Raw genomic sequence first — 23,304 nt, forward strand, 5'->3', positions numbered from 1 at the left:
GAAGAGGGCCCAACTGAAGAGCTTCAGTTACATCTACTATAAAAAAGACAACATTATTGTTGATTCAACTTGCTCGTACCACTTTAACATTTTATCTTAGTTACTTTTTTTGTTTGTTTTTCACTACCTAGACTCGCAGTGACATTAAGAATGGGACAATCTTACAACTGGCTATCTCCCCGGTACGTATTCTTCCTTCCTTAGGAGTTTATTCATGTCACAAACAAATATGGGCACCTACCATGGGCCAGGTTATGTTCTAGAAACAAGGACTCTGGAGATGAGAAAGTCAGTCTTTTTGTATCAGGAAATAGTGCAGGAAAATAAGTCTGTCTTGGTTCTCATCACCTAGTGGGGAGTAAACAAATGCAATAGAAGGCCTGTCTCAAGGGTCTTGAGAGAAAGTTGCTTAGGGAGCTGTGGGAACTCACAAAAGGGACCACCTAACTCAGCCTGGAGATTTCCAGAAAGCCTTGCCAGAGAAGGGGTCACTTAGCTCAGATGTTAAAGGATGAGCAAGAATTAGCTTGAGAAATAAGAAAAGGAAAAGTATTCCAATCAGAGAAATCAGCATATGCCAAGGCACAGAGGTGTGCTGTGTTTGGGAAAAGCAGGAGTGCTGGGTGGCTGGAGGCTTTTAGCAAACATTGAGAAGCCAGATATTCAAGGTTCCTTGATAGCTTTGAACTCTGTCCAGAAGGAAACTAGGGACATTGAAGGATTTTAAGCAGGAAGATATTTTATGTTTAGATTTTAAGTTTTAGAAAGATCACTTGAGTGACCGTGTGGAAGATGGGCCTTAAGAAGAAGGTTGGTGGTAGTAGGAACCTTTGAAAAGGCTAAGGAGGAATGTTAAAAGCCCAGTGAAGGCAAATGGTAATGGAGATGAAAGGATGGATTTGAAGAGTATCTAGGAGGTAAGCTTTATGAGTATGGTGATATGCTGGATGTGGAAGGAAAGGGGAGAATGGAGGATGAGCCTGGTTTCTGCAAGAGCAGCCCTTAAAGGTCACTAAGGAAGCAACCAGAAGGGTAGAAAGAACACCAAGAATGTGAAGTGACTGAGGAGCTTTGGGCAGGGAGAGTGTCAAGACTGAGGAAAGTATGGTCTGCAGTTTTTAATGGGCAGAGAGATTTAGTAAACTGAGAACAAAAAAGCTGTCTAATGACTTGGGAGGTGAAGAGGACATGTGATATTCACAAAATAGTGATGTAGGGAGGCCAGGTGGCCAGACTGAAGCGGGTCAAGTAAAAGAAAGGTAAAACAGTAAGGACTTTGAGTCTACTGCTGTATCAAGAAGCTTGGTTTTAAAAGAAAACACAGAGAAGGTGATAACACGAAGGGGACATGGAGTCAAAAAGATGTGCTTTTTAAAAGCAGGTAAAGCATTCATGTGTTTCACAAATCAAAAATTTTCACAGAGATGTAGCAAAAGGTCTCCCCCCAACTCCTGCCCCCATCTGCCCAGTTCCCCACCTTTCTGACCCTTCATGGTTCTTGTTTCTGTTGCAATGTTTTATGTGCCCTTAAGAATGTGTTCAGATGGAAGAGAGGAAGGTTGAAGGTGCAGGAAAGCAGGTAATCAATAGAACAGGACCTTAGTGGACCAGGAGAGGAAGGACTCAAAGCCCAGGTAGAGGGAATCACCTTGACTGCTAGGCCCATGAGGAAGACAGCCAATATGGTTGCACCTTTGGTTACATTTGTAGAAGGGCAGCCAGAAAATTAAGGGCATGGTGTCACCTCTTTTCTTGGTGCAGAGAGACTGGTTCATCTGAGAGGAGAAGAGATACGAAGTGCTATCAGCCAACGTTTACTGAATGCCTGTATTTTGCTAAATACTTTGTGTAATTAAATCACCTAATCTTTACAAACATCCCACGAGATAGGTACTCTTGATAGCCGCATTCTGTAGACAAGGAAGCTGAGGCTTACAGAGGTTAAATTACTTGCCACGTGTCACATAGCTAATAAAGTAGCCAAGCTCACTCTCAGACCCAGGTCTGTCTGACTCTAGGCCCATATTCGTCCCATCATGTTCTTCTGCCTCCCCCTCTTCTCCTGAACTCTTCTCATCTTAAGGACTTCATTCTTCCCTCCTAAGCTCTGGTAATTTAATACGACAGCCTGGGAGTTACTCACTTTTATGGAAGTGCCAACACATTTCACAGACCTCTTGCACAGTGTAGTTGACTTTCCCAGAAGCACATCTCTCTGGAGCGGGAGGCAGCAGCCCGGAAATGCTGTCTCAGGAGGAAAATTGACATTTGGAGTTGGAAGTTTCTAAGTGGGATGCAGACCAGTGCTCTTCAGATTGTTCTATGCTGTGCCCTTTTCCCGTGGCGCACATTTTGTCCACTGTAGAGATAGTGAGGGCTTCTGTATCGCAGAGAGCATTGTGCTTTGAAGGGCCATCTTTGTAATAGTAAAAGAGAGGCAAAGAAAGGGGAGAGGGCCAGCAGGCCCGACTCCTTGGCAGTAGCAGGAATTGGGCTCCAGTCATTTGCTTAACACTGAGAAAAAGGAAAGAAGACAGGAGTGTTTTTGCTCTTAAGTCTCTTGCTTTCTAGTGGAGAACATTAAATTAACACCCAAAAAACAGAGAATGATGAAACAATAAATTGTGAGGCACTATATAGTAACAAGCTCAGCAGAAGGAAAGCCCAGTGAATGCTAGAGGAGGGATTTTAGCCGCAGCTTGCAGAAAAGGAGGCGGGCATCCTGCTAGGAAAAGTTCATGTGCTAGGAGGAGGTTTTGTCTTCACCAGACTGCATTTTCAAAAAATGATTGGAAAATTGTTTCTGGCTCCTTGATGTTCTTAAAGTTTCCCCAGAACTCTCACTTTGAGGAACAATCATACGGATTTTGAGAGAAAGTTTTTAAAACATTGCCAGGCTTTTCACATTTTCAGATTAAAAGGGACCTTAGAGGACATCAGATTAAATTCTTCACCCAATGCAAGAATCCCTTCTACAGCGTCTTTGACAGATGGTTGTCCAGATTCTCCTTGATTGCTCCTGGTGACAGGGAGCTTAATACCTCAAGAGAAACCTCTTCTGCTGTCTAACAGTTTTATAAATTTCATTTTATTTTATTTATTTATTTATTTTTTGAGATGGAGTCTTGCTGTGTTGCCCAGGCTAGAGTACAGTGGCACGATCTCGGCTCACCGCAGCCTCCGCCTCCTGGGTTCAAGCAATTCTCCTCCCTCAGCCTCCTGAGTAGCTGGGATTACAGGTGCATGCCACCATGCCCAGCTAATTTTTGTATTTTTAATAGAGACGGGGTTTTACCATGTTAGTCAGGTTGGTCTCGAACTCCTGACCACGTGATCTGCCCACCTCGGCCTCCCAAAGTACTGGGATTACAGGTGTAAGCCACCGTGCCTGGCCAATTTTATTTTATTTTTTATTTTTTATTTATTTTATTTTTATTTTATTTTTTTTTGAGACAGAGTCTCCCTCTGTCTCCCAGGCTGGAGTGCAGTGGCACGATCTCAGCTCACTACAAGCTCCACCTCCCAGGTTCATGCCATTCTCCTGCCTCAGCCTCCCGAGTAGCTGGGACTACAAGCGCCCGCCACCACGCCCAGCTAATTTTTTTGTAGTTTTAGTAGAGACGGGGTTTCACAGTGTTAGCCAGGATAGTCTCGATCTCCTGACCTCGTGATCCGCCCGCCTCGGCCTCCCAAAGTGCTGGGATTACAGGCATGAGCCACCGTGCCCGGCCTATTTTTTATTTTTGAGAGAGAGCCTTATTTTGTTACCCAGGCTGCAGTGCAGTGGCACAGTCCTAGCTCACTGCAACCTTGAACTCCTGGGCTCAAGCAGTCTTCCCACCTCAGCCTCCTGAGTAGCTAGGACTATAGGTGTGCACCACCACACCTGGCTCATTTTAAAAATTTTTTCGTGGAGACAGGGTGTCACTCTGTTGCCCAGGTTGGTGTCTAATTCCTGGCCTCAAGCAATCCTGCCTTGACCTTTCAGAGTCATGGGATTACAGGCATGAGCCACTGCACCCAGCCAGACAGCTTTAATTAATAGAAAACCTTCTTCTATTAAACCAATATCTGTTTCTCTGTGATTTACCATCGTTAGTGGGCCTCCCAGATGTCTCTGGTCTTCCCTTGGTAGGAATTTTTTAAATCCACAGACCAAAGTGGTACAGAAAAGATATAGATAACTATAGATTGGTTTTGGCATACTAATAACTCCCTGATTGATCCCACAAACATTTATTTAGCAACTCCTAAGCAGTGTGAGAAAACTAGTTCTGCCTCAGGTTTGGATGTCCACAGAAGGGCCTCTGTGAGCTATCCACAGAGTAGTAACCTTCTCCAAGGAGCAGATGGCACATATGTTGTCCCTGGCCTCCTAGTCCCGGGCTGCACGCCAGCTGATGGAGAGGACCCAGTCATCCAACATGGAGACCCGGCTGGATGCCATGAAGGAGCTGGCCAAGCTCTCTGCCGACGTGACTTTCGCTACTGAGTTCATCAACATGGATGGCATCATTGTGCTGACAAGGCTCGTGGAAAGTGGAACCAAGCTCTTGTCCCAGTGAGTATGACTAAGGTCTCGTTCCAAGGACTTTGATAATTTACTACATCCCACAGGGCATCCTAGTCTCATTTCCCTTGAGTCAAATAAGGAGTTTATTGAATATCACCTGCATACAGAGCAGTGTGCCAAGCACTAGAGTCCATACCGAGAGACAGAATTCCATATTGTGGTTCTAAATCGTGTAGTCTATTTGGGCTCTCACAAATAATAGTACAAAACAGTACTGTGCCAAGTGAGCAGTAAAAATAGGGGCTAGAGAAGTCAGGAGGAGAGCGGTCAGGTGGTGACAGACCTGTTAATTGCCGGAAATGATTGGTCCGATGAGGGTTAGCGAGCAGATGCTCCAGTATCTCCCAGGTATCTGTTTGTAATCATCCCCTGCTCCTCCCTCTCCAGTCACCTCCCATCCCATACACACACACACACACACACACACACACACACACACACACACGCCTTCCTTTGTGTTTACCACAGGTTTCAACCTACCCATTCACCATCACCCTGCCACACTTTTGCACAGGGAGGAAGAGACCAGAACTTTGTGATACCCACAAGCATCTTCATCATACCTCAGAGTTGACATGCATGTGGTGGGCAGCTGTGCCTTATGAGCAGCAGTCAGTAAACTGGTGCTTGGAGCCTAACCTGCCGAAGAGGGAATCAGAAATCTTCTCAGCCCATAGATCAACTATTGAAATTTTCAGCCAAATCGAGTAACTAATCAGAGATATTTGTTTTACATATTGGATCTTCCAGGTGTACTGAAGTCCTGAAGCCTTCAGCTGTCATCAGCACTGACATAGTTCTACAGTCTCCCGAGAGTGCAGGGTTAGACTGGCCTTAGTTTCTCTCTCTTTAGCCTGAGGATAATACCTTGCAGTATTATTATGAGAAGTATTGTTAATGAGAATGCGTCTGAACATGCTTTGTAAATAGGAATATCATCTGTTAATTCTAGAGCACTGTACAGATATATAAAGGATTAAATGTATAAGGAGAAGAGAAAACATTTTAATCCTTATTCTCTACCAGCACTAGAATAAGAGCTTTGCATACATCATCATCTTGCCCTCTCTACAACCCTGCGAGGTTAACGCTGTGAGACTAATTTGATTTTACAGAGGAAGAAATTGAATTTTGAAAAGATAAAATTTGCTTGGTTAGTAAGGTGGACAGGAACTGAACCCATCTCTTGCACTCTACTGCCTCTTGGCCCAAAGGTTAACATGGCATGTACGCTTCCTTAGGTTCCCCCGACAGGTGTTGGAGTTTGACAAAGGTCCAATGTCTTCTTTGGTCTTGGGAAATAGATAAGGGATTCTGTGTCTCTGGGATGAAGCATATGGAGATAGAAGATCTAATTACCCAGCAGCACTTTTTTTCTTTTCTTTTTTTTTTTTTGCAGCGATAGATACCTGGGCTGAATCTGCTCTACATCTGGCTAGGTGTGCACACAGGCACTTACAGTTACAGTTGCATCGACTGATTTCCCATGGGGTGTTCACATTAAAATTCATCTTTTTTGTGGCTGCCCTCACACCTGTGTTTCCCAATCTGAATCCTTGTCTATTTTGTGTGTGTGTTGCACGTGTCTCAGCTACAGTGAAATGCTGGCATTCACCCTGACTGCCTTCCTAGAGCTCATGGACCATGGCATTGTCTCCTGGGACATGGTTTCAATCACCTTTATTAAGCAGGTGAGGCCTCCAATATTCTGTCTTTCTTTCCTCCCTCAGCTGCCAGTTCACAGGGCTTAAGGGAAGATACAGGCAATATCGCCATTCTGGTGAGACCAGCTTTATATCCCCCGGGGCCAGATTTTTCATCCTCAAGCTCTGGTCTTCTGTGGCTTCTGAAAGATTTGCATTTTGTTATACTCTCAGGGCCTGCACTGAGATGGAACTGAACCGTCAGAACTAAATATGATCAGAGTAGAATTAGATCGTCAGTGAGACTGGGAATAAAGCCAGCCAGTCAACCAGTACTAGCCCTGAGTCTTTTGACCGACTTCCTGAGCTCTCTCTTCTCTTTGTATTAAAAAAAAAAAAAAAAAAAAGTACATTTCATTTGTAATTCTGCCTTCTATTTACAAATCTGCAAGGTAGCCTGTTTGGATTGTCAGACTAAGCTCAGTGGGTAAGAGGGGTGACTTCTGGTTTTACCCTCCTTTCTTTTACACAAAGGAGCAGTGTCAATTCAGAAAACTGAACTAAAACCAATGAATAATATTCTATCTGCTGCCCTAGAGCTTCACCTATCATTGGCTTAGGACATTGGGACTCCCCGACACTGGACACAAGTGAAATGACCACGTGTCAAGGATATTATAATGAGGACTGAGAAGAAGGATTAGAGGAAAAGGCTTCAAGGTCCTTTCTACCTCTCAGAAGTCTAAGTGTGTTTAGGGAGAATGTGTGTCAGTGGAGGTACATGGAGATAAAATGAGATCCCAGTATCAGTAAAATTCTCTGCTTTTGTATACCACTTTCTCAAGCTGGAACCCTTATTTTGATAAAAAGAATTAAGCTTTTAGATTCTGAAGAATCACGATTAAGTGGATACTATAATCTGAGATTAAGGTATCCATGCCAAGGGAATCCCTGGCACATTGGCCAGGGTAGCTATAAACCAGATACCACTATCCACCTAGCAACAGCTGCCCAAATGTGAAGCAGAGAGAGCTTCAAGGGCTAGCATCAGATGCTTATCTTCTATCTTTCTTGGGCCCTGAGCTTCTCAATTGATGTACCATCTCTGGGTCTAGATTGCAGGGTATGTGAGCCAGCCCATGGTGGATGTGTCAATCCTTCAGAGGTCCCTGGCCATTCTGGAGAGCATGGTCTTGAACAGCCAGAGCCTGTATCAGAAGATAGCCGAGGAAATCACCGTGGGACAGCTCATCTCACACCTCCAGGTGTGAGTAAAAGACCCTACACCTCCCTCCCTTCACTTGTATGTCTTCTTCTCTCCTCTTATTTTAAGTCTTCCAATCCTACTCTGCTTTGCTTATATTCCAAGCTGCTGATTGGCTTCTACATTCATTCATCACCTCTTCCACACTCCTGCCAGAATTTCTCCCATCATTCAGACCTGATCATGTCATGCTCCTGCCTAACATCCTCTGTAACTCTCTTTGCCCCTTAGGTTAAAATGAAGATTTTCCCAGTCTTCCCATACTACCCTGGTACCAGGCAAAATTACATGCTTTCTCCCACATGGGCCCAATAGTCTCTGTTTGTACCTATGATAATTGGATAAAATACTGGATTTTTATTATCTGTTGCCCATTTTGAACATAGAGCCCCCTGGAAACAGACCAATCGTTGTATCCCCTGTTTTGATTTAAGTAGAGGCTTAATTAGTACTTGTTGAATGAATGCTCACTGAACTGATGATGCGCTGTGGGTGATTTGTAAGAAGTATCACACAGGGCGTGAGTTTGGAATATCAGTTCAAATCCAGGCTCTTGTGCATACTGGGTCACTGCCATCAGCAAGTAACCTAGTCTCTTCTGGCCTCAGTTTCTTCATCTCTAGAATAGGTTAATCATCTTCACCTCTCACCCTGTGACGATCAAAGGAGATTTTTAAAAGGTCCAGCATAGTGGCCAGTATGGGTTAGGTATTCAGTAAATTCAGGGACTTTTTTCCTTTGTTTGTTAGGACTCTTATGACATCCTAAAACATTTTGCCAGATATTGAGACCATATGACAAATGAACCTATTGGAGTAATGTTTCTCCCATCTCCGTTGTTTTTACTTCACTTCCAACCAACCTACACCATGTAAGGAAGCTGGACTTTGCAAAACAGCAGTGGCACTCCTGCTGATTCTCTTCTGACTGTTGCTCACTTCTGTCTTTTTGGACATTGTCAGAATGTTGCCAGAATCCCCCACCAGTTCAAGGGGAAGTCATAGCTCCCAGATTTGGGAGTTTATAGTGGCCCTGTCTTTGCTCAGCTATGCTCCCAACTTGCTTCTCCCCACTAATCCAAGTAAACAGAAAGCACAATTATTTCTTTGCAACTCTGATTTCTCCTTATCACTTTTTTTTTTTTTTGAGACGGAGTCTCGAGTCTCGCTCTGTCACCCAGGCTGGAGTGCAGTGGTCGGATCTCAGCTCACTGCAAGCTCTGCCTCCCGGGTTCACGCCATTCTCCTGCCTCAGCCTCCTGAGTAGCTGGGACTACAGGCGCCCGCCACCTCGCCCGGCTAATTTTTTTTTGTATTTTTAGTAGAGACGGGATTTCACCGTGTTAGCCAGGGTGGTCTCGATCACCTGACCTCGTGATCTGCCCGTCTCAGCCTCCCAAAGTGCTGGGATTACAGGCTTGAGCCACTGCGCCCGGCCTCTCCTTGTCACTTTTAAGGAATTTTCAGCCTCAGCTTTCTTTGCTTTTCTTTTTTGAGACAGGCTCTCACTCTGTCGCCCAGGCTGGAGCACAGTGGCATGATCATAACTCACTGCAGGCTCAGGCGATCCTCCCCATCTCAGCCTCCCGAGTAGCTGGAATCACAGGCACACTCCATCACACCTGGCTAGTTTTTTTTTTTTCATTTTTGTAGAGACAAGGTCTTGCCGTGTTGTCCAGACTGGTCTCAAACTGTTGGGCTCAAGCAGTCCTCCCACCCCAGCCTCCTGAGTAGCTGGGACTACAGGTGTGAGCCACCATGCCTGGTCTAGCCTCAGCTTTCATACCCAGTGAGCCACCAAGGTTGATTAAGGTGAGAGGGACATTATAAACTCCAGATAGAGAATTCTGATCTTCCTGTAACCTCACATCTACCTCGCTGTTTTTTTTTGTCTCTGAATTCAAGTGGCCCCAGTTGCCTCCCGAGGGATGATAGGGGAACATGGCGTTTCATAGGGGCCAATCATGAATACTTTCAGCCCACAGCTGTTACCAGAACTTATATTTGGGCTGAGGAACACTTAGTGCCCTCTGTTAGACTCCCTGGGTACCATGTGACTAACCAGGAAGCCTGTCAGACCCTCTGGAAAGACAGCCACAGAATGCACCCAAGACATGGCAGGTGGAGATGTCAAGTACCGGGATTGTAAGATTCCAGAGAATGATTGTAGTTATTTTGTTTGTTCATAATAAAAGAAGTTTACAGTCAAAGACTTTAAAAATACAGAAAAACCCAAAAAGTAAATTATTTGCCCATTATTTCACCTCCAGACATACCCACTGTTAAACATTAAATTGAATGTCCCTTCAGTATTTTTAACAAAATCGGGATCTCATTATATATACAATGTGGACCTTGTTTTTTTTAGCTGAATAATATATCTTGAACATTTCTCCATGTCAAAGATTTTTCTAAAAGGGTAGTTCTGAGTCTTTTTTGAAACCTAGACACCTTTGAAAATCTGGTAACAAGTATGTACTCTCACCAGTTTGGAAAAAAATACCACTTAGTTAGCAAACTGCATAGAACAATTTCTGTATCATTCCTGGAGTTCACAAACACTCTAAGCCCATCCCTGAATCCCAGGTTGAGAATCTTGACCCTAAAACATGACTTTTAATACCTACTTAAGATTCTCATATGTATAAACAGTTAGCTAATGTGATCATTTGGATTACTTCCCATTGTTTTTTAAGTAGTACTTTAATGAAACGCCTTATCAGTAAATCTTGCACAGCTCTCTGATTACTGTCTTAGGATAAATTCCTATTAGTGAAATTGCTGGGTCAAGAGCATGATCACTTTGCTTATAATCTGTGAGTGATTGTTTTAAACCATCTCTAAGCATCATCTTGCTGTTCAGTCTTCTAATCTCCCTCTGCCTTCTTTCTCCATTGACACAGCTCCAACCAGGAGATTCAGACCTACGCCATTGCACTGATTAATGCACTCTTTCTGAAGGCTCCTGAAGACAAGAGACAGGTCTGTGGCTGCCTTTTCATATTTTTCATCTGGGCTTTTCTGAGAGAGTTCTCACCCCATGTACTCTTTGCTGTGCAGAAAGCACAAATCCAGCCATTTTCCCAAGAGTCCTTCTTCCTAGCCATCTGGTCTGGAGCCCAGCAGGGTGGCTTTGCTAAGGAAGACCCAGGGAAGAACTATGAGGGGAAACCAGCTGGGTCTTAGATGAGAGCAGGGCCCTTCAAACTTTTTCCTCTAAAGGGCCAGAGAATAAATATGTTTGACTTTATGGGCCATACTCAACCTTGCCATTGTAGCCAAAAGCAGCCTCAGCCAGTAGGTAAATGAATGGGTATGGCTGTCTTCCAATAAAATCTTATTTACAAAAACAGGCAACAAGCCTAATATGGCCATAGTTTGCCAAGTCTTGGGTTACAGGATCAAGAATAAGGAAGAGGAGACCCTGTGGGTAAAGGGGTCCAATATGAATGGGACTTTGCACTAAGTTTTATGTTTAAAGGTTCTCTGGATGCAGATTCTAAACATCTTCCTTCCCCTGTTCATTGACTGTGACATTATGTAGATAGCTCTGCCTCTGTGAACCTTAGTTTCCTCACCTGTCATATGGGAGCAACAACGTCTGCCTTGTTTACCTCACAAGGATGTCTGAGGAAAAACAAGATCCCTGTTTCACAAATGAGGAAACTAAGAATCAGCTGGGTGGTGAAACAAGCACTGACCTAAGAGTCAAGGGGCCTGGGACCAAGTATTCTCCCTGCTGCTGGCTGGGCAAGTGTTTGTAACCTCTTTGGGTCTCGGTTTCTCTTTCTGTAAAATGAAGGGGCCAGTTTAAATGATCTCTGACAGCCCTGCCAACACTAACATTCTAGATTTCGCTGAGAAAAGCCTAAGTGGTGTTAAAAGTAAGACATTTTCGTTTTCTGACAATCTCATGGGCTCAGTAAGATGAAATCCAAGTGGGATCATGTATGTACCTAGCTCTTGGTAGATTCTAGAGGGAAGACCAGAAGCATCTGTGGTTCTGTCTGTCCTTGTCTTTCTTGGATGGCTTGGCTCTGTTAATCTGCCTTCCTGGTCCTTGTTTGAATGTAAGCTGAAAGCTCATGCTGTCTGCTTCTCTCTGTGCTTTTGCTTTCTGCCGGCAGGACAAGCACCTTAATCCTCTAGACCTGCCTGTCACTGTAAGTAGCACCGCCATGTGGAAAGGGTCCCGGCTCTTCCAGGTGGGGAAGTCAAAGCTGGGCAAGAAGCTCATAGTCTGATCTAGATGTTCAGGGCATGCCAAGACCCAGGGAAAGGTTGTGTGCCGTGAATCTCCTTTGTCAGGACACTTAGGGAAGTACTGCAGATTAGAGTCACAGAAAGGATTAAGGGGGTACCTGCCCCAGGGAGTGTGGCCCCAGCCTTCCTTTATAACTTGCCTTTGCATGGGTCTGTGGTTCAACTAGGGAAGACCAGACTCAGAAACAGCTTGTGACTTTGATCTAGACAATACCATGGATGCGTCACCTTCTTACTTGCTTTAGTGGAAGAGAAAAGGTATCCATGCCCTTTTTGGACTCTTACTAGACCGTAGGAATCTGAAAAGGTTTAGACAATCGAAAAAAGGGAATTTGGATGCTCATTTCTTCGTTATAGGGAGCTTTAGAGAGGTCAGCTTTGCGAGGAGATGAAAGGGGATAAATGCCTCCCCCTGACACCACAGAGAAGCTTTTGGTCTAAGACCTTTATATTCTAGCTGCAGACCACTGTCAATTACCCACTTTGTGAGTTGTCCACAGCAAGATTTAATCTCAGTCGACTTCCTATAGTTACCAAAGAAGTTTCTAGGCCACTGTCCTCCTCTGCTAGCCAGTATGTATTCAGTGAATGCAAAGTAAAATTAATTTAATGTTCCTGGCAGCATCAGCCATTTGGAATATGGCTAGAAATCCAGAAGTGTGAGAGAGGGGCCTTTAAGCTCTGAGAAAAATGACACAGAGCTCACAGATACTACTCCATAGGAGAGGTGTGACAGCTCCCTCAGGCCCACTGATTTAGGATTCTCTATAAAATTAAATGAAAGCAGCAGTTTAGAAAATGAAGTCATAGTAATTAACATTAGGAAGAAGTGATGGTAGACACTGGAAGGAGTAGACAAGAATTATGAAAAGCTGCCAGAAAAATTAAAGGCATTGTAATCTGGGACCATTTTGTTTATGGGAAAATAGCTTCACATCTCAATAGCTCCTCAGGGTATCACAGTGTCACAAACACAATACAGAATAATCACTGTTGTTCTTTTTGATGAAGCTGACTCCTTAGCAGTGATTAAATTATCACTGTAGTCACTTCAGAAGTAAAGATATATATATATATATATATATAAAATATAGCTTTAAAAGATTTGCATAAGAATGGTTAAAATAATGGTTCTGAGAGAACCGTTAAAGCTTTGCTCCCTGGAAGATTCATTTATGTAGGATACTTGATTTCCGGGGAGGGGGGGGTGCTAAATAAATAAATAAAGCATAACTATCAAAATCTGGATCAAATATTATAAAAAAGGTGAGCCTGTTATAAAAAATTACCCAAAACACCGGACCTATTGTTCTCTAATCCAGTTAGAACTGAATCCTAGACTACTTACTGTTGTAGAGTGTCCAGGCCCCAGCCGTCTGCTGTAGGGTGGGAGGGGGTTGCTGGACCAAAGCTCTTCCAAAGTTTGGAGTCAGTGCTTCACTAGAGTTCCTTCTAGCCTTAGCGGTGGAGTCTGCCTGGCATGATGCATGTGGCTTGGAAACCATCACGCTGCTGTGTGTCCACGTGCAATGTCCTTGTGACACAAGTGTCTCATCTTCAAGCAGTCCACATCTCTCTTTGAAGACAGTGCAGTTGATTGTGCCATTAGGAAGGGAAATCCTATTTGAATTAATTTGCACTCACAGAAATAGGGAATGTTTCAGAGTGTGAAATACATTTCATGGTCAGTGGATTGTCATTCATTCACCCACTTTTCATTTGGGAGGAAAAAAATTTAAGAAAGCCAAAAAGGCTCAGAATTACGACATCACCTTCCTCTCGAAGTAGTCACAGGTGTGTGCCTGCCACCCTGCCTTATATTTGCTTATTTTCCTCCATAGGATATGGCCAATGCATTTGCACAGAAGCATCTCCGGTCTATAATCCTGAATGTGAGTTCCCGGAACACGGTGTATTTTGCTACTATTTTGTTACTATTAATCGCAATTATTACTGTTATTGTTATTATATTATTATTGAAATTATTAATGAGTGAGGAGGACACACAGAGGAACCTTATCAATAAGTAAATACCTCTCGAACCGTAGAGCTTTTTCCTGTGATCCTCTGTGAGCAGAGTTGCCTCTAGGCGGCCATCTCACCAGCAATTGCAGTGACTCCAGAGAGGGACCAAGGCCAGCTCTACTGTTTGTTGCCCTGCAACTCCAGAATTTTTATCCAGAGGGAATATGTTAAAAAAGGCACAAACAGGGAAAATAACTCATCCAGCTGACACTGATTAAAAACCTGAATTGTGGCCGGGCGCGGTGGCTCAAGCCTGTAATCCCAGCACTTTGGGAGGCCGAGACGGGCGGATCACGAGGTCAGGAGATCGAGACCATCCTGGCTAACACGGTGAAACCCCGTCTCCACTAAAAAATGCAAAAAACTAGCCGGGCGAGGTGGCGGGCGCCTGTAGTCCCAGCTACTTGGGAGGCTGAGGCAGGAGAATGGCGTAAACCCGGGAGGCAGAGCTTGCAGTGAGCTGAGATCCGGCCACTGCACTCCAGCCGGGGCGACAGAGCCAGACTCCGTCCCAAAAAAAAAAAAAAACAAAAAAAACCTGACTTGTGTATGGCACTGACAGGACTAAGTAAGCAAGTGTATTTGCTCTCAAAGACCTTCTGGCCCGGTAGGAAAGACTAGTGATCATAGTGCGGTGTGATCCCGGTTTGTGGTCTAGGAAAGGATGGAGGAGGAGCAGTGAGTTCTGCCTTGAAGAAGAGTGTTTCCGGAAACTTTTAGAGGAATGTCTTCAGGTGAGCCTTGGAGGATGAGTAGGCAGACCGAGAATAACAGAAATTTCAGCCAGAGGGTAGCCAGAACCCAGAAGGAGGGTGTGATTAGGCACAGAGCAAGGAGCAAGTGGGTGAGGAGGCTAGAGAGGTAGCGAGGACCAGATCAGGAAAGGTTAGTCTCATTCCTAAGGACAGCTGAGGGCATATAATTAAGCTGGTGAAATAACCAGACCAGATTTGCATTTTAGAAAGAGCACATGAAAGACATGTATTTGCTAAGGGGTGCCTGAGGGAGGAGAGCAGAGCAGGAGTTGGCAGGAGGATCTGGAAAGAAGTGTAAATCCCTGTTACCACCTGTAGGGTGGAGTAGGGCCGATGTTGGGAGGTGAGGCCGGTCGGAGTGGAGGAGGAGAGCCAAGGATCTGAATTAAAAGGAGGCAACTTTGGTCAGGTGTGGTGGTTCACACCTGTAATCCCAGCACTTTGGGAGGCCGAGGCGGGTGGATTGCCTGAGGTCAGGAGTTCAAGACCAGCCTGACCAACATGGTGAAACCTGGTCTCTACTAAAAATACAAAAATTAGCTGGGCGTGGTGGCAGGTGCCTGTAATCCCAGCTACTCAGGAGGCTAAGGCAGGAGAATCGCTTGAACCCGGGAGGTGGAGGTTGCAGTGAGCCGAGATGGGGCTGTTGCACTCTAGCCTGGGCAACAAGAGCGAAACTCCGTCTCAAAAAACAAGTAGGCAACTTTATCAATTGTCAGAAACAAGGGAAACCTGGGAGACCACAGTGAAGGGAATAAAATGAAAAATTAGAAGTCAAGTGTAAGACTTAAGCTAAACATGGACTTTGGAGTCTGCCATTTTTCAATCTTTGATCTTGAGCATTTCACATAACTTCTCTGGACTTCAGTTTGCTCATCTGGATATGAGGACTAAGTGAGGTAATGTACATACCACGCCTAGCAGGGTGTCTGGCACTCAGTAGGCACTCTGCTCATATTGGCAGAACAGGATGCAGAGGTGACAGGATTGAAGAAGTAAGCTCTGAGCACTTGTGAAGCTGAGCAGTCAGCTGCTCTAAACATGCAGAGTCTGCCAGACTTCACCTTGCAGAACCAGCTTCTCCCTGCTGGCTGCTTCCCTGGTCACACCCAGCTACCAACCTGGCAGGAGGGGCCCCAAGCCCACAGGTTCCCACACATTCCTGTCTACACTCCTCAGCAGCTGTCCTGGTCACCCTCTTCTGCATGTGTGGGGATGAGAGTGCCCTTCCGAGGGAAATTTAATTATATTTGAGACTTAAAATTTAATCGTGTTAGAAGTTCAACTCATTTCTGGACAAACCTTGTGAACAAGTAAAGATTTCACTATAGAAGGCAGTTCAGCTTCAGGACTCAGGACTTAAGTGGCCTGGCAGGAAATGGCTAATGCATGGTCTAATGCATGGTCACTGCAGTCCAGAGACTTCACTGAGTCAAGCCAGAGAACTAAGACACTGAGATACTTGACAGTCAAGTGAGACTTCAGGTAAAACCTCAAACTGTCACTCATCAAACTGGAGCTGTACTTCTTTAAGCCATTGATGCTAGGATAATTAATTACCTTCCTGCCCTGATGTTTCTTAAGTTTGAGAAAGAGGATTAAAGAGAATGATTTCCACCTCTATTCAAAGCTGTTTTATAAATTAGGGAGAAAAGTGAAGAGAGAGGAATAGGATAGACAGGGAGATAGAGGGAACAGTAGAGAAGAAAAGCCTCAGAGTGAGGCAAAGGAAGAGGTATGGAGGGGAAAAGAAGTGGCGATGGCAGTGAAGAACCCCTGGCCATAAGAGAAACTGGGGGGAGTGGGAAGGAAGGGAAGTTACGGGGCAGGGGGCACAGAGCAGAGAACAAGAGAGTAAGGCTGGGGAGATGAAAGAAACAGTGAGACTTAGCTAAGAAGAGCGATCTCGCGCTTAAGAGACAGAGGGCGTGCCTGTGACAGGGCAGGAGCTAGAGGACAGGACATGGTCACCGATTCAGAGGGAGGGAGGGATGCAGGCAGAGGCCTAACTCCAGCATGTTAGCACATGCTATGGAAGTGCTGTCCACAATGGTGGCCACTAGTCATGTGTGGTACTTTAAATAAGTCTGTTGTGACTGAGAACCTAATTTGTAATTTTAATTTCATTTTAATTTAAATATCCATATGTGGCTCATGGCTGCTGTATTAGGATGTGTAGATCTAGAGAAACAGCTAGAAAAAGGAGAGACCACTGGAGTCACAGTAGGGGAAGAGGTCTAGAGCAGGACCATCCAGTGGACACAGAACCCAAACCATGCACATGATTTTAAACGTTTTAGTAGCAGCATGAAAAAGGAATAGGGAAATTCAGTTCAGTAATATATTTTTTTGAACCCATGATATCCAAAACGTTACCATTTCAACAAGTAATAAATGTGAAATATTACTAATAAGACATTTTACATTTTCTTTTTTCCTACTAAGGCTTCAAGATCTGGTATGCATTTACACTCACAGCACCTCTCAGTTTGGCCTAACCACATTTCATGGGCCTGGTGGCTACCAAACTGGACCTCACAGGTCTAAAGAGATTGATCTAGAGTCAGAGCAAACTCTAGGGAGAGCTGATCCAAAGTTAGAGGAAGCTTTAAAAAGATACTGAGTCAGATACTTGCCTAAAGTCAGAGTGCTCCAGAGCATTGCTATTCAGTAGAACTCTGTTAATGGAAGTGTTCCATATCTGCATCGCTGTAGCCGCAGCCACGGTGACTACTGAGCACTTAAAATGTGGCTGGTGCAACTAAGGAACCAAATTTTCAACTTAAATTTGTTTTAACTGATTTAAATGCAAATAGCCGCATATGGCTAGTGGCTGCTATACTGGACAGCACAGCCCTAAAGACAGGGCTACTGAGTAGGGAAATTGAAGGACATAGTGGTGGTACATGTGGGAAATGGGGGAGAGTCTCATTTCGGCAAGGAAGAACCAAGAGGGACAGGATTCATGATGGTGGGTGAGACAGGGGGAGTGAGAAATACAAGGGAGCAAGAAGGGAAGCACGATATTGTGGGAGTGAGAACAGGATAGTGAGAGACAGGAACATAATCAAGGGTTGATCAGCTAGGACAGACAGAGGGAGACACAGCATGCGAAAGAAAGACAGAGACAGAACATGAGATAGGACCAGGGGACCTAAAGTGGGGGGTGGGCATCAGAGGGACAAAGGAGGAGGTGATGGACCCTTAGGGGAATGTGGGGGCACAGAGACAGTGGGGAGGGAGAGTCAGGAGGGAGAGGGACATGGTGTGGGCGGCACAGGGAGCAGGGACAGAGTGATAGGAGAGCGGAGAGGACAAGCAAAAGGAAGGAAGGAGAGAGGGCTGTGGGAGGGAGCTGGTGGGAGAGTGAACTGTTCCTCCTTTGTGTAGCTATCTCAGTATCACTGAAAGAAAATGGCCTTTCCCAAAGCCTCTCTGCTTAGTGAAGCCATCCAAAACATTTTATTTTTCTAAGGGAAAAACAACTCTGCCTCCATGCACACCATCTACTGTTTTGCATTTAGTAGGCCTGTGAAGTGCCTGATTGGAGGAAGGTCCAGCCGCCAATGTTCTGTATCATAGCCTCCCCCATTTCTGGTGTGGTTGGGTATAGCCCCTGCCTTCACTCTACTTCCCCTGCCCAGGGGAATGCAGAGGAAGGGATGGTGCCTTTCAGGCCTGCAGTGAGTCATCTCTGCCTGAACCAAGCCCATTCATGCTCCTATCGCCTTCTAGAATATGAAGTCCTCGTGTGTTGGAGGAAAGTTCTGTTCCCTTCCCAAGCATTCATTCCTTTTCCTTAGCATGGATGTGACCCTTCATTAAAAGAGATCAGTTCAGTCCCCTGCTCCCTACCTGTGCTTTTTCTAGCATGTGATCCGAGGGAACCGCCCCATCAAAACTGAGATGGCCCATCAGCTGTATGTCCTTCAAGTCCTAACCTTTAACCTTCTGGAAGAAAGGATGATGACCAAGATGGACCCCAATGACCAGGTAGGTGCTAAGTGGGGCAGCTGTTTTCTCATGGCTGTGGTGCAGTCCAGCCTTAGTCTGTGTGCCAGGCACTGTGCTTGGTCTTTGTCTGCAGAAGTAGTTTGCATCTGCCCTAGAAAATCTAGCATGATCTGTACCATGAGCCAAGCCCATTTCTGTCCTGCTGTGGTAGAGGTGATGCCTCCTAAGGGACTGATTGGGGCCAGAGTTTGACCCGGAAAAGCCTGACCCACTGTTTTTTTTTCCTTGCTCCCTTGGTTAGCTGATTTACCTGCTGACTGTCTGTTTCACCTCACAGGCTCAAAGAGACATCATATTTGAACTGAGGAGGATTGCATTTGACGCAGAGTCTGATCCTAGCAATGTCCCTGGGAGTGGGACGGAAAAACGCAAAGCCATGTACACCAAGGACTACAAAATGCTGGGATTTACTGTAAGTACCTCAGGGCATAGACGGTTGTAGGCCCTCCCCCTTGATGGGAAGTCAATGGTGCCACCCAGCCAGAGCCCTGACAAGCAACCCCATGGTGACCCTGGAATAGATGACAGTTAGGAAGCTGGTGGGACTTTAATGTTTGCTTTGCTTTGTTGATGGTGAGTCTGAGTTTATGTGCAAAGTTTGGCCCTGTGAAACGAATCCATCTGTAGGGAGGTTGGGGTCAGCTAGAGTGGGTAGAGAGGGGACCTGTCCTCCTACCCAAACTGCTAGGTTCTTTGCAAAGCTAGTGTGAATATTTTGTGATAGAGTAAGGGCTTGAGGATGGAGTTAACCGAAAGAAGTATTTCTTGCATACCTACTTGGTGTGCAGCATCATGCGAAGTAGGTTCCGGGATGCATGGTGAGGCGGCTACCATCCAGCACTCAAGAGCTCACAGTTCAGTGGTGGTGATGGCTGTGAAAAGAGCTAGGACAGAGGTGGGTGCTGAATGGTAGCAGCATCAAGAGGAGAGGTGAGAGGGCATCCCCTCAGGTCCCTGCACACAGGGAGACTACTACATCTCAAATTGTGTGTCTTTATTTCTCTAGAACCACATCAATCCAGCCATGGACTTTACCCAGACTCCTCCTGGAATGCTGGCCTTGGACAACATGCTGTACTTGGCTAAAGTCCACCAGGACACCTACATCCGGGTAAAGGCAGGGGAGCTGGCCTCAGTCCTGGTGCCACATCTCCTGCCTTCCTCCCTCATTTCCCTAATCCTCCCTTTCTCTTCTCCTGACAGATTGTCTTGGAGAACAGCAGCCGGGAAGACAAACATGAATGCCCCTTTGGCCGCAGTGCCATTGAGCTCACCAAAATGCTCTGTGAAATCCTACAGGTTGGGGAACTACGTAAGTCTCTGCAGCTCCCTCTTCTTCAGCCATTCCTTGTCATCAAGAGCTCAGTGAGACTGGAAATTATTATAAACAGTTAAATGTCAGTGGGGCCGGGCGTGGTGGTTCACACCTATAATCTCAGCACTCTGGGAGGCTGAGACAGGAGGATCACTTGAGCCCAGGAGTCCAAAACCAGCCTGGGCAACATAGTGAGACCCCTGTCTCTAAAAAAAAAAAAAAAAAAAAAAAATCAAAAAATTAGCCAGCTGGTAGTGCATGCCTCTAGTCCCAACTACTTGGGAAACTGAGGCAGGAGGATCGCTTGTGTCAGGAGGTCAAGGCTATAGTGAGCATAGTCGTGCTACTGCATTCCAGCCTGGGTGACAGAGTGAGACTCTATCTAAAAAAAAAAAAAAAAATTGTCAGTGGGACTAGACAACCTTAGGTGGGTTTTTAATTTTGTTTTTTTTGTTTTAAATCACTGCATCAGCTGATAATTTCCATCTTATCCTTGTTTATGGGAATCATGGTTGTTGCTCTGTTTGAGCTGGCAATTTGAATCATATTCCAAAGCTACCCCAAGCCTGTAGGTAAGGGCTGGCTGAGTCTATAACAGGGTAGAGGGAGGGCAAGAAAATGCACCCTGGAGAAGAAAGCTAAGGAAGTGAGAAACGCCCATCCCACACTCCCCATTAGCTGGGCTCCTTGGTCTGCTGTTGTTCCTCAGGACTTTGGTGCAAAGTTTCCGGACATGAGCTCCCAGGCCCTTGTGGACAGAGGCTTCATCTTCTCCCTGTTTTTTCACTTCCACAGCAAATGAAGGACGCAACGACTACCACCCGATGTTCTTTACCCATGACCGAGCCTTTGAAGAGCTCTTTGGAATCTGCATCCAGCTGTTGAACAAGACCTGGAAGGAGATGAGGGCAACAGCAGAGGACTTCAACAAGGTCAGTGTCTCCAGGCTGCTCTGAGGCCCACGGGAGGAGACCATCACACGACAGCCTCTGACAGCTGGCTGGCACCTGGAGAATCCCTGAGCTGGAAAAGCAGCTTGGTCTGCAGAGCTGAGTCACAAGACTGAGGCATTGGAGAGCTCAGCCCCATCTGGTTGTTGCTCCCTCTGTGATCTTGAGCTTGTCTTCCACTTGGTGCCTTAGGCCCTCATTTGTCCATTGAGAGGTCAGGAGGATAAGCACAGAAGACTCACTGGTTTATTGAGTGCTTACTCTGCAGGCACTGCTGTAGTTTTGTGAACTGGGAATGTTAGCAGAGAGAAGAGTGGACACCCTGGGTACTTAATCAATTGTTATCCCTCGGTGCTTTCAGTTCCCACTCTATGCAGAGCACTGTTGTGCCAGGCCCTCAAAAGCTGATCATTTAGGGGTTGAGTGTTTTGAAGTTGATCATCTCATTATAAAAAATGTGGAACGTATAAAGAATAAAAAATTACCTGTATTTACACCATCCAGTGACAAACATTTTTGTTTTCCTCTAGTCTTTTTTTTTGCCTATGGGTTTTTCCTTCATTACCGAGATCATACGGCACATGCAGTGTGGTATCCTGTTGTTTTCTTTAACAGTTGTTTTAAGGGGACCAGTGCATTTTTTAAAATCACCACAGCGTGCCAGGCACTGTGTCTGCCTTTTATGTGGTGTTTCATATTCTTTTTTTTTTTCTCCCAAGACCTAGTTTCACTCGTCACCCAGGCTGGAGTGCAGTGGCACTCTCTCGGCTCACTGCAATCTCCACCTCCAAGGTTCAAGTGATCCTCCTACCTCAGCCTCCTGAGTAGCTGGGACTACAGGCATGAGCCACCACACTTGGCTAATTTTTGTATTTTTAGTAGAGACGGGGTTTCAACATGTTGGCCAGGCTGGTCGCAAACTCCTGACCTCAGGTGATCTGCCTGCCTCTGCCTCCCAAAGTGCTGGGACTATAGGCATGAGCTACTGCAACCAGCTGGTATCTCATATTCTTTATGACAACACCTATCAGGAGATGTGTCTTCCTTTCTCTTGGTTTAGAGATGAGTAGATCACACTTAAGGATGTTAAGTGACTTGCTGAAGGGACAGAGTCAAGATGCGAACCCATTTCTTTCTGACTACAAAAATCCATGCTCATTTCCCCACACCATTGACCAATTGAAATATATGGGAAATAAAGCATCTATCGGTGTCAGTCATGTGACCTGAATAACCTTAGATGGTTATTCATTCTCAGATGAAGGTATACCTATTTCACCCAGCAGATGTCTGTAGTGCCTGCCCTGCTCAAGACTCTGGGGTAGGAAAGAGCCTTGGTGCTCCATAATAGGCCTGTCCATTTCTCAAGAATAATGGTGTGAGTTGGCTGGGTTCTTCTTCTCTTAGGTTATGCAAGTCGTCCGAGAGCAAATCACTCGAGCTTTGCCATCCAAACCCAACTCTTTGGATCAGTTCAAGAGCAAACTGCGTAGCCTGAGTTACTCTGAGATTCTACGACTGCGCCAGTCTGAGAGGATGAGTCAGGATGACTTCCAGTCCCCACCAATTGTGTAAGCTCCATTTCAGGGGAGGCTGGCGGGGGAGGTGGCTGCCAGCTCTGCTTTCCTTCCAGAGCTCCACTGTCCCCATGACCTTCCGCTCACTCCAGTGTGTGTCTGCCCCAGGGAGCTGAGGGAGAAGATCCAGCCCGAGATCCTTGAGCTGATCAAGCAACAGCGCCTGAACCGGCTCTGTGAGGGCAGCAGCTTCCGAAAGATTGGGAACCGCCGAAGGCAAGGTGAGAGGAGACAGGGCAATCCTTGCTGCCAGAAAGAGCCTGCCTGGATGGCCCCTTTTGTGCCCAGGCCTTTCCCAGTACTGTCGTTTCCCTTGCTCACCTGTTTGGTTTCCCTTGTGTTCCAGAACGGTTCTGGTACTGCCGGTTGGCACTGAACCACAAGGTCCTTCACTATGGTGACTTGGATGACAACCCACAAGGGGAGGTGACATTCGAATCCCTGCAAGAGAAAAGTAGGTTCACTTCTCTGTTGATGTGTCATGGTCACTGGACTTGTCAGGAGACAGGAGTTCTAGTCCGGGCTGTTTCTAGCTGATCATCTGGGCTTGTACCTGTCACCTTTCTGGACCTGTTTCCTTATCTGTCAGTGATCGCCTCTACCTGGCCTACTCGGTGGGGTGGTTTGGAGAAATAATGAGTTCTCAGGTGTGAATGTGTTGTGTAAAGGGTGGTACATGACTAAGTAGAAAGGCAGCAGTTAAGAGGAGAAGCTATGAAGCCAGACTGCCCACATTCAAATCCTGGCTTTGCTCCTAATTAACTTGAATCATAATTAATTGCAAGTTAGTTCTCCCCTGTGCCTTGGTTTCTTCTCCTGTAAAGTGGGAATAATAGCCACACTTTCCTCCTAAGAGGACTGCATGAGTAATGTATGCAAAGCACTTAGAAGAGTGGTTGGCCGGTAGTCAGCATAACTGTTAGCAG

At 45.6% G+C, this 23,304-nt stretch overlaps 1 protein-coding gene across 3 annotated transcripts in view; it reads left to right on the forward strand.

Annotated features, from left to right (window-relative positions):
• ELMO2 (engulfment and cell motility 2) overlaps positions 1 to 23,304 on the forward strand; it is a 67,894-nt gene that overhangs the window by 39,961 nt on the left and 4,629 nt on the right. For 2 of the 3 annotated variants that reach the window (XM_050806461.1, XM_050806460.1), the window contains 15 exons: positions 132 to 182; positions 4,380 to 4,561; positions 6,165 to 6,264; positions 7,332 to 7,483; positions 10,383 to 10,461; positions 11,607 to 11,642; positions 13,584 to 13,634; positions 18,393 to 18,515; positions 18,814 to 18,948; positions 19,543 to 19,647; positions 19,740 to 19,848; positions 20,647 to 20,783; positions 22,209 to 22,372; positions 22,487 to 22,599; positions 22,725 to 22,832. In XM_050806461.1, coding sequence (XP_050662418.1) covers positions 132 to 182; positions 4,380 to 4,561; positions 6,165 to 6,264; positions 7,332 to 7,483; positions 10,383 to 10,461; positions 11,607 to 11,642; positions 13,584 to 13,634; positions 18,393 to 18,515; positions 18,814 to 18,948; positions 19,543 to 19,647; positions 19,740 to 19,848; positions 20,647 to 20,783; positions 22,209 to 22,372; positions 22,487 to 22,599; positions 22,725 to 22,832 — 1,645 coding nt within the window. The remainder of the gene's footprint in view (positions 1 to 131; positions 183 to 4,379; positions 4,562 to 6,164; positions 6,265 to 7,331; positions 7,484 to 10,382; positions 10,462 to 11,606; positions 11,643 to 13,583; positions 13,635 to 18,392; positions 18,516 to 18,813; positions 18,949 to 19,542; positions 19,648 to 19,739; positions 19,849 to 20,646; positions 20,784 to 22,208; positions 22,373 to 22,486; positions 22,600 to 22,724; positions 22,833 to 23,304) is intronic. The other variant, XM_050806462.1, reaches the window with a different exon arrangement.

The sequence above is a fragment of the Macaca thibetana genome, chromosome 10, assembly GCF_024542745.1.
Source record: "Macaca thibetana thibetana isolate TM-01 chromosome 10, ASM2454274v1, whole genome shotgun sequence".
NCBI classification, from domain to species: Eukaryota; Metazoa; Chordata; class Mammalia; order Primates; family Cercopithecidae; genus Macaca; species Macaca thibetana.